This window comes from Metopolophium dirhodum, chromosome 2, assembly GCF_019925205.1.
Source record: "Metopolophium dirhodum isolate CAU chromosome 2, ASM1992520v1, whole genome shotgun sequence".
NCBI classification, from domain to species: Eukaryota; Metazoa; Arthropoda; class Insecta; order Hemiptera; family Aphididae; genus Metopolophium; species Metopolophium dirhodum.
The window spans coordinates 39,237,900-39,249,549 of record NC_083561.1 but is presented as its reverse complement, the minus strand read 5'-3'; the positions used below and the strand labels follow the sequence as shown (position 1 = coordinate 39,249,549).

The 11,650-nt window shown below is 28.6% G+C and overlaps 1 protein-coding gene across 1 annotated transcript; it reads right to left on the bottom strand.

Annotated features, from left to right (window-relative positions):
* Window positions 1-458: 458 nt before the first annotated feature.
* LOC132939741 (uncharacterized) lies at window positions 459-7,263 on the bottom strand. Its single transcript, XM_061007079.1, has 5 exons — window positions 6,735-7,263; window positions 4,591-4,672; window positions 1,404-1,525; window positions 881-1,016; window positions 459-800 (listed from the first exon to the last, which is right to left on the bottom strand). The coding sequence occupies exons 1-5, from the start codon at window positions 6,816-6,818 to the stop codon at window positions 685-687; spliced, it is 540 nt and encodes a 179-aa protein (XP_060863062.1). The 5' UTR covers window positions 6,819-7,263; the 3' UTR covers window positions 459-684.
* Between the last annotated feature and the right edge of the window lie 4,387 nt (window positions 7,264-11,650).

The window sequence follows — 11,650 nt, the reverse complement described above, 5'->3', positions numbered from 1 at the left end:
ATATAATTTGACGTTTAGAAACCAGGAATTTATCACGCTTCCTGGGTGCAGGGCTTTCCTAACTTGTTAATATTATTATTTTATAGATCTACCCACTTTCACTTTTTTTATTGACGCATCTACATATCGTACCTACATGGAATTACATATTGTACAAGGAAAAAAGAAAAAAGAAATGTTTTTGTAAAATATATCTTAAATAAAGAAAAATAATTATGCATGAACAAATAACCTATGGCTATATTAACCAACATTAAACAGCATAGTATAGCTTTGTTTAAATAAAGATAATTATTATAGATATTATATACTACGATATTATATTGTATGATGAATGTTTTTCCAATGATTATAGTTAATTATTGTTATTATATTAAGTATTATAAATTATAATAGTCTTATACGAAGTGTAAAACGAAGAAAATGTGATGAACTTCCGTCTGTCTTATATAATTATCTGTATTTTATACAATTCATTTACTTAATACCATCAATTAAAATAGTTGCGTTGATAATATTATGATAAATAAACTATGGTTTATTGGCTAAAAATATCAAGTGACATTTGCAATAACAAGCAATATTATTAGATTTTGTGCGTGTCTAGCAGAGCATGTACAGCGTCCAACTGCATCTGGAATCCAGTTCTCGGTTCCATTGTCGATCTGTGATCTTTCTGCATATTTATGCGGACTGTGACGTAGTCACATTATTGTCGTCTGTAGTGTTGCTGGGGGCCAAGTTTTCGAGTTCATCGTGGTAAAAACGTTTTACAACGTATACCATTAATAAAACGATCACTGAAAATATAATCAGTAATAATATTATGAGACGATTCGGTTAATGGTTTCCCGAAAAACCACCGAATTTTGATACATACGACTAGAGATGAGTCCAATGCCCAAAAAAAACAATGGCTGATCAGATACTAAGGCCGCACTAATGTAGTAAATGAATATATGTATCAAAACCATTAAATACATCACTAACCAGTGCTTGATGTTTTGAACATTTTGCTGAAAAGAAAATTTAAGTTTTCACGATTAGTTAGGTACAATGATTTCGTATAGGTAGTAAGTTCATATATAAGGTCCAAATTATTATCATTGAATTAATAATTAATCTCAATATGGCTTGTAAGTTATAATTTTATTTAATAATAAGTGATTTTAAAATGAAATATGAGTTTCTCCATATAATATTATGTATGCTTAAATCATTGTTTATTATTTAAAAATAACATAATAATTATATTTATTACGAGTACTCGTGACAAACTAATTATTATTAATTGGTCCAGCACCAATATTGATTTCAATTTTATTGAAAAATCATAAATTTGTGCTAATTTATATTTTTAATATTGTTTTATTTGCATTATTACATTGGTATTTTCAACTCACTTCATGTATTGATTTCTTCAGACGAAGGTTAAAGTAAAGAAGAATAATTTCCATAAATGACGAAGCACATAAACCATGTATAGTGTTTATTCTATTGGTTGTGGTTTCTTCGGCTTCATTACCTAGGTAGGCAGGTACACATCATTATAAGTAATAAATTACAAAAATAATGAAATTAATAATTATATTAATCCAACGAATATTATTTTCTTGTTAAAATATGTTTACTGTTAAAATATCAGAATAAAATATATTTTTATCTTATTTTTGTCAGCCGGAACTATAAATGCCTACCGAATTCCTGTGATTTATATTTTTATTTTATCGATGTTCTTCTTATTAAAAAATTATATTCAATCGTGTGTGTGGTCTATAAGTTTTTACCTATATTTTTATTTTAATAATTTATTCGATAATCGACTATGATCAATTTAAATACACATAGGTACACTGCAGAAATTCGTATTTTCAATATTTAGTATTTACCTATGTATAACTAAGTATAAAATCATTTATAAAAAGGTGGATAAGTGGATGTCGCTCTGCTGTACAGTAGGTTACAAGTGGGTCACTGTAATGGATGGTGTTAAATTTGAATTCAATGATATAATATCATTGTATAAGAAAAACGATTCTGAGCGAAAACGGTCAGTCAGCCTATGATATTACCAAGTATATTTGATGATATTATTGTGAATAAAGTAATTTATATATAACCTATTTACGTGGAGCCTTGTTTTAAATTTTCAATCTTTAGCCATAAAAGTTAAACATTTTATACATTTTTAACCACAAAATAATTAATAAATTATAAATTTGATAAATGTTGTCAAAATTTGAACTTTAAATGCTTATAAAAAAAAATTGTGCCTATGTATTTTTAATATTTTTCAACTGCTATTAGAACGATATATCAGAAGCCTTATATTAAATTTTCACGCTTTTTACCCAACAAAAAAGATTTTATTGATATTTATAGAAAAAAAAACTAAAAAAATTGAAAACTAACAATGTCCGTAAACAACTCAAAAAGAGTCAAAATATTTTATAAATTTTATGGTATATAGAAAATGCTAATATAAACATTCAGTGAAATTTTCAAGTATCGACAGTCATTCGTTTTTTAATTATAATAAAATAAGAAAATTGTTACATGAGAAATCGAGTGAATATCAAATGTTGTAAAAATATAAATTTCAGACGCTCATAAAAATTTAATTTAAGTTTCTTGTAGACATTTTTTTTTTTTGATAAAGGTAGACAAACTTATGAGTAATCTTATATTACATTTGCATATCTTAGATTTAAAAAGAAAAATTTTTATGAATTCTCAACTCAAAATAATTTGTTAATTTTTGTGATTTTTCCGTATTTTGTCAAAATTTGAACTTTAAATGCTTATAAATAAAAACTGTGACTAAGGATTTTTAATTTTTTTCATCTGCCTTTGAAACAATAACCCAGGAACCTCCTATTAAATTTTCAAGCTTTTTTACTCAACATATAACATTTTATTGATATTTATAGAAAAATAAACTAAAAAAAATGGAAATTGACAATGTCCGTAAACAGCTCAAAAAGTGTCAAAATATTTTCAACATTTTATGGTGTATAGAAAATGCTAATATAAACATTCAGTCAAAATTTCATGTCCCTACGGTCATTTTTTTTAGAGTTACACCAAAAACCAAAATCAATTTTATCGAAAACAGATTTTGCGTAAAAATTCCCGTTTTTCCTTAATTTTTCTTTTGTTTTTCACGTCGCTTGTGAAAACTACTGGGAATTTTTTACTTTTGACCCCCCAAAGTACCAACTAGATTCACTTTCCTATCAGAAAAGTTACTATTGAAGAAAATCCAAGCACTTTTATTGTCCTAAAAGGTGATGACAGACACAAAAATAAAAAAAAAATTAAAAAAAAATAAAAAAAAACACAAATCATTGTAAAATCAATACATTCATCGCTTCGCTCAGAATCTAAAATTGTGATGAGTACATAATATTTACTTTTATTATTTGCGTGAAAAAATTTTAATATCTCCTACGTGGATGTGTATATATTTTATTACAACGAAAAAAATTTGTCTAAATAAAATAAAAATCAGATCTATTTAAGCACTGTAAAGCGATATCATGAATAAAATAATGATAAATAAATTGAATTAAAGTACCTACACTTATTTTGATTAAATAATTTATTTACTTGGCGAGAAAATAATAATTATATACTTTGTATGACATGAAATAACGTGGTATTAACAAAATAAATAAAGGGCATTAGAACTTCATTACCTATAATATTATAATGGACATATCTACACTTCCCAAAATAATATCTCGCCAAGCAAAAAAATGATTGAAACGAAATAAGTGTAGATACTTTAATTCCATTTACTTGGCATTTATTCATGATATCAGTTCATTTATAGTGTCTATAACATTATAGAGTATAAGGATATATACAGATTAGATTTTTTTTTTACTTAGCAATTTTTTACACGGAGTTCAACGAGGTGTTTTTGTTGTGATATCCTAGTTTTTAATAGTCTATAGGTCTATAATGAAATGAAACAAAATATATTCAATACCATATACCTTACTAGACCATACCAGTAATATCAATAATGAAACGCGTCGTAACCATAGATAATTTTATTTTCTCCCACCTAGTGCACCAAAGCTTTGTACTGCGTCAACGAAATTGAGTGGGGGACAGGTCGGTGCGACAACGCGACATGCGGCCAGTGTGACTCCAGATTTCATTATAATTTAAATCGGTTGACATATGGGCAATTCCTGCTTCGGGACAATATTATAATACACTGTCATGCCGCCGCTATTTGTTATGTTTTACTTAGATAATATGTGCAGTGTTTTAGAATTATTTAACCACGCTATTACAGAATAAAATATGAAAAACGCTCCGCTCGGAATCTAACAAGAGTTAAAAATTTCGAGAAGCTTTTTTAGTCATTTTTCAAACTATGGATAGTACAATGAGTTTCTTATTTCGATACTGGATGAAAAGCGAAAGCGGTATCTCATTTTTTAGAGCGAAATTATCTTAATTTTAAAAAAAAATGATAAATTCGGACACTTTTTTAATAAAAAATAGTTCTGATAAAATCACGAGCTAAAAATGTATACAACATTAAAATATAGGTGTAAAAAGAAGTACACTTACTCGAGGATAATAAACGAGCCTTTATTCCGAGTACCATTGCCAAAAATATTATATTCAATACGATGGCTAAGAACAAAACAACCTGAAATAATAAGACAAGATATCAATCAAATATAATAAAATATAATGCTGTACAATATTGTGCGTGCGTGTGGTATATATTATTACATCGAAGCCAGGCTTAACCTGCATTTTTATAGAGGCATGGTAAGATTTGCGTACATAATTAATTATAATATTATGTTCGTGGAGATAATTACAATTTTATTTGTCGTGTTAGTGTTGTAAAATTAAAAAAATTTCTGTGTACATACCTATTTAGTGTTACATACTGTGTTTAGTAATATTATGTATTTAGATTTTTCATGTGCACTGTGCACAGTTAAATATTATATGAGACATTATCATTAATTGTATTCTCGTAGATATCCATAACACAGTTATAAGTTTACATTTAGAATGTATGTCAATGTGTTTAAAAAAAAATTATAAGGATCACTTTCCAATTTGTTAGTGTTAATGCGCTTGAGCACTAATTTATTGTTCTATTCCTATAATATATGGGCACCGACATTATACACGCTATTTTCAATGTCCATATAGAATTTAGAAATCCCAAATCAATGTAACTGTGAACTGTGATGGCGACGACAAGATATGGGGTAGATCGTAGATAATAAAGGAAGGGGTATAGGCATTATGAATAAGCTCTCCCAAAGATACTATTTCAAAGATTCTATCTTGTAAATGTGTACTATTTATAGTCTTTTATATTTTAATGGTAGCCGATAGGTAGTAGGTATCTGCTACTATCTAGATTAATAATTATTATATGCTGTATAGTTTTTCACTTTTTAAAACCACGAACAGAGGCGTTGGAGGGGTGTTAAGGGGGTTATAGCACCCCCCCCCCCCCCCCATTGACCGTGTTTAATTTAGCCTATATTATAATATTATATTAGAACAATTTTTTTTATAAAGAGGATAAGTGAAAGAAAGCTTAATGGAGATTTTTAATTTGAGCGAATGTAAGTTCTTACATGAGGCCTAGAAGCAGTAGAAGGTAAAAAAAATCCAAAATTTGTTAGTTCCTACACGGCGAAAAATTATATAATATATTATGTAAGTTCCTACACTAATCTGTTATTATTGGGATAACACGATAGTATGTGTTAGGTATATAAGTATATTTATTGTTTTTATAATAAATAATATATATTAGGTATTAAATTACCTAGGTATATAAACTATTATTTAAAACAATTTTTTATATAATTTATTAAATGTAATCAAATTGATGATAATGTGTAAAAAATTATCATAATACATTTCATAAATACGCCATAATTGTTAAAAATAACAAGTCGGATGTTTGTATTAAGATACTATAACATTTCTATTCAAAGTAAAATATATTTTATACTAGCCAATATTAAAAAAAAAATATGTCTACATTTGAGTATTTCATATAGATTCATAATAATGAACCAAAATGGTACCAAAATATAAAGGTTAGGTACCAAACTGTTTTTAATTTGTACACCATTTGTACATGACATTATGGTTTGTTCCGTTGTATTGCGTTGTCTACGTGACTACGTTTAGAAGCAGGGCATTTAACATCCTCGCAGAGTGAGCTTTCCTAGCCTGCAGTTTATAATTATTTAGGTGTCTACCCTATTACTCCCTTTTGGCGCTTTTCATTCCTAGAGCCATCCCGTGATTACTAATAATTAAAAATAGTAGGTTTCATACAAGACGTATTATACTACAATAGTGCAATTATCTTGTGCTATCTAACCACCTTTGGCTTCGGACTTAACCGTATATAATATTATGGTATATGCAATTTGTTATTAACTGTGCGCTGCTAAACCCGTACGCCAGTTCACTATAAATAAATGTTATCGACAACCGTTGAAAATAATAATAATATTCGTTTTGTCGTTATATATTATTATTATTATTATTATTATTACATTAGACACATCATTGGGTTAACGGGATGGTTAACTCAAGTGTTCAAACTCTGAATTATTTCTGTACAGTGAACAGCGCAACGGCTCATACATCAAAGATCAAACTATTAAATTATTATTATATAATCACATATATTATTACCTATATTATGTATAGGTACTTACTATGTTCAATATGGCTATGATTTTTGTACCACAGCGTAGGTCGATGAAACCGAGACAATTTTTTTTCGAGTCCTCCGCCGCCATGGTGTTTTGTGTTGAAGAAAAAAAAACACTTACGCAGATTACAGTCTAATAATTGTCGCGGGGTTCAATATTATTACTATTATAGTATAAAATACGGTCACCCTCGCGTGCCCCGAGATTGTTCAAAATGCCGATGTGCTGACGTGCAGCAACACGTAGATAGGTAACAACGATGACGCGTGCTGTGTGTACTGTATAGGTATATAGGTTAGGCCTCATACAGTTATATACCCGAGTATTATTTACGTACGCCCATCATAAATAATATTATTAACCCCGACGACGTCAAATTCTCGACGAAAAAAAACTTTATCATATAATATAATAAATTGCAATAGGGTGCGTGCGTGAGCGGATTCGCGATTTTTGTTGGGTAGTTGGACGGTTGGGTAGTTATATTTTAAACGACTGCGAACGAGAGGACAACGGGCGCACTGCAGCACCGATCGTTATGGGCGTCTTTCGCTGGTCAACTTGTATTGTAGATATTATTATACTTGAATATTATAAATATTATTTTCCCGTATCCGCATGATCGCGTAAAAGCACAAAGACACCGCGGTGTTTGTACTTTTGCAAGTTGCTAAGTTGTGGAGACTATGGAAACGCGTGTATTTGTATATACCTACGCCCGTGGTTTCGCAATAAAGTATACAAACATTGTATGTGACAGCTTAGTCGCGAATAATTTAATATCATCATAATCAATCGAGTGAAATAACAATTATGTATAGAACGACAGTTATATCATATACCTATGCGTATAGATGTTATAATATACATTTAAGTGATTTTGAAGTTCCGCCCCAATTATTTCGACCAGTTTTATAGTAAGTACAAGGTGGTTTATTTATCGCGAATCACCTAGGAAAAATATTTTAGAAACTGCGAATTTTTGAAAGATTTTTTTAACATTTGTAATAAAAAATATAATATTATATTGACAATTGCAAAAAAAATGTATTTTTTTAGAATTGGTTTAAAAGGTTTAAAACAAAATTTCCAATTTTTTGTTATCGCTATCAGATATTATTTCTTGTCAACGATAAAAAAAATCGCTCTGTATAGGGTTGGTACAGTATAATAATATAGTATACATTATTATGTATTTATGTAATATAGTAGATAGTAAGTATAGTGATCTGCAAACAAAACTGTTGTATACTATTATCATGACGTATTAATGTAAGAGGTAGGTATATATAAAAATATTTTTATAGTATTATACCCTACACAGGACAAAATATACTATTATACTAGTTTACTATGTTTACAGTACTTTGCACGCCAACATAAAACATGATATTATATAATATATAGAAACAATTATTTTTGTTTATCGTGATCATTATACTGTTCAATAATTTTAAGTCAAATCGTAAATTATAGGATTGAATAATCTCTATTAACGTATTGTAGGTAACGCATGGCCACGGATATATAATATTATCTTTAAATTACCATAGAAAATAAAGTGTAGTCTAAAAATTACCTACGTTGAACTAATTACAAACGGCAAGTTTCGTACCCTATAAGATCGATCGCAGGTAGGTACTTCTACTAGCTGTTTGGTTAATATTAATTAATATTACGATACACATCCTGAAAGTTGAATAGAAGTTAGAATATAAGTATCTACCAATTAAATTTCAGTAAAAAAATATTTATTATTTAAATTTTAAAAGTCATTGAAGTCTAAACACAAACTTAAAAGATTTAAAGATGATGGCATTGATGGGGCCCCTCTCAGAAAAAAATGAATTTAGTGTTTTTCATTAAAAATTATAAAATTGCTTATAGTTAAAACACATTTTTTTAAATCATAAACGTTGGATATACATATTATTATTATAATACAATTGTAAGTATAATTATATCAATTCGTATTGTATCGATTAATGATTATCGCCACCAATAAACACTTATACCTAATGTCGACGTAGTAAATCTTACAAATTTAGGCAATATTGAACACATATTGCAGCACATTATAGGTATTGGGTGGCATGAGTGGTAAATCTTCGTCAAAGTTTTCCGACCGGCTACGAACAGACGATGCCGACACTTGTTGCCGTAGTAGTATCGACGAATACCTGCAGTTCGTTTTTTTGTGAAAAAAATTTCAAAATAGAAATGTTTTTGGGCTGGGTAAAACTTTTTTTTCTCACCGATTTTTACGAGGCCGATTTTCGTAACGCTTTGTTTATTGCCATAAAAACGCAAATTAACAATAATAAAAAAAACAAGTTAAGAGGACGTTAAACGGACATTGGTTGTCTCCGTCTTATAAGTGCGTAACATAGAAAATTGTACGCTCAGAAAAACACGTGTAGCTCCGTTGGTTTAAAAATTATAGTGAATTTACTTCTTATACAATTTAAAGGTAAGATTATTATCTGTGCAGTGTCATATCTTTTTTACTAAATATTAATTTTAAAACGAGTTATGAGTATTTTAAGATGTACAAACAATTTACAATTTTAAATACTCATTACTCGCTTTAAAATTAAAATATAATAAAAACTATATGACCCTGCACAGATAATAATCTTACCTTTAAATTGTATAATAGGTCTATTCACTCTAATTTGTAAACTAACGAAGCTACTCGTGTTCTTCTGAGCGTACAATTTATTATGTTACGCATTTGCAAGTCGGAGACAACAAATGTCGGTGTAACGTCCTCTTAAAATATTAAATTCCTAACAAAATGTAGCATGCAACTAAATATTTTTTCACAGCTTTATACCCAAAAACATATCTATGATTTCTCAATTTTCCTTGCAGAGGAAAAATATCCTGTAACATGCTACTTATAATAGTTTAATATAAAGTTTTGGCAAACACCAAACATTATAAAACGAGAGTAATGACTAATATATTTACCTATAACATTTTGGTTTTAACGATTTTCCATCAAAACTATATAAATATTAAATTTAACCATTTTTTACGTGCCTGATTCGATCGAAGCGTTCGAGTTTGGACGATAACGGCAATGACATCTTTTGGCAGCTTTTAGAACCATTCGCGGTGCACAAAGAGTCCGTGACCGCTGATAACTTTAATCGATAGACTGCGCTGTCATAAGTGTTTTGTCATAGCAGTTTTTTTTTGCGTGACCAACTACATTACTGCAGTACCTACCTATAATGTAGTGTGAGATAGTGATAAAATAAAATCTTAAGATTGAAAATTAATATATTATAAATTAAAATCGTTTGTGACTTGTTTTGATTGTAATAATATTATTGATTGTATTATTATCAGGTGAAGTTGAAGTGGCGTTACTGTACGCCCCCTTCCAGTGGCGTATTTCTAATGGGGGGGGGGGGGGGGTCCCCCTCTAGAAATATTTGAACACTTCAAACTTTAAACATGTCAATATTTGCACTACACTCACACATAAATCGTATAAAATTCGTATTATACAAATCGTATACAATGATCGGTCAGATAATCGATACCCCCGAAAATTTGGACGATTTCAGCCGAATATAGTTCAGCCGAAATCGGATATAGTCGGACCGTACCATAAGAAAGTCGAAATATGGGCCATTAGCAGTGATGTAATGGTAATTTTTTTCTAGGGCACATAAGCTAGTAACCAGTTTATGGTAGTTTATGGATGTCAATAAAACTTTATTTGTTGAGTAAAAAAGCTTGAAAATTTAATACAAGGCTCCTACTATATTTTTACATTGAAATTTGAAAAATATTAAAAAACCTTAGTCACAGTTTTTATTTATAAGCATTTAAAGTTTAAAAATCACGAAAATTATAATATTATTTTGAGTTGAGAATTCATAAAAAATTTTCTTTTTAAATCTTAATCTTTAAGATTTGAAAATGTAATACAAGAAAGTCAAATTAAATTTTTATGAGCGTTTGAAATTCATATTTTTACAACATTTGATATTTACTCGATTTCTCATGTGACGATTTTCTTATTTTGTTGTAATTCAAAAACGTATGACTATAGATACTTGAAAATTTCAATGAATGTTTATACTAGCATTTTCTATACACCATAAAATGTTGAAAATAATTTGACTCTCTTTGAGCTGTTTACGGACATTGTCAGTTTTCAATTTTTTTAGTTTTTTTTTCTATAAATATTAATAAAATTTTATTTGTTGGGTAAAAAAGCGTGAAAATTTAATGCAAGGCTCCTGATATATTGTTACAGTAACAGTTGAAAAAAATTAAAAATATATAGACATGATTTTTTTTTTATAAGCATTTTAAGTTCAAATTTTGACAACATTTATCAAATTTTGAATTTATTGATTACTTTGTAGTTAAAAATTTATAAAATGTTCAACTTTTATAGCTAAGAATTAGAAATTTAAAACAACGCTCCACGTAAATAGGTTATATATTATAAATTACTTTATTCACAATAATATTATCATCAAATATACTTGGTAATATCATAGGCTGATTGACCGTTTTCGCTGAGAATCGTTTTTCTTATACAATGATAATATTATATCATTGAATTCAAATTTAACACCATCCATTACAGTGACCCACTTGTAACCTACTGTACAGCAGAGCGACATTATTTTAGTTTTAGTTCGCTATTTTCTACCAAATCTAACTGATTGTGACAAGGCATCTGTGAATAACTCTTTTGTTTTTGAAGCCGCTGTCGATACAATAAATATTATATCATTCTTATAATCGGCAGTCCCTCAAGTCAACCATAACCACAGATAATATAAAAATATCTGTGGACTGTGTCCATAACATTAATAGCTTAAAATAGTTGTATCCATAGCCGAGATTATAATTGTAAATATATGAATTATTGTTTGATATTGATATGA

Excerpts from the sequence above, each read along its gene's own strand:
- LOC132939741 (XM_061007079.1), bottom strand. The coding sequence starts at position 6,818 with ATGGCGGCGGAGGACTCGAAAAAAAATTGTCTCGGTTTCATCGACCTA. Across the intron at positions 4,673-6,734 it reads TCATAGCCATATTGAACATA|GTTGTTTTGTTCTTAGCCAT; the intron begins GTAAGTACCTAT and ends TTATTATTTCAG. Across the intron at positions 1,017-1,403 it reads TGAAGAAATCAATACATGAA|CAAAATGTTCAAAACATCAA; the intron begins GTGAGTTGAAAA and ends TTTTCTTTTCAG.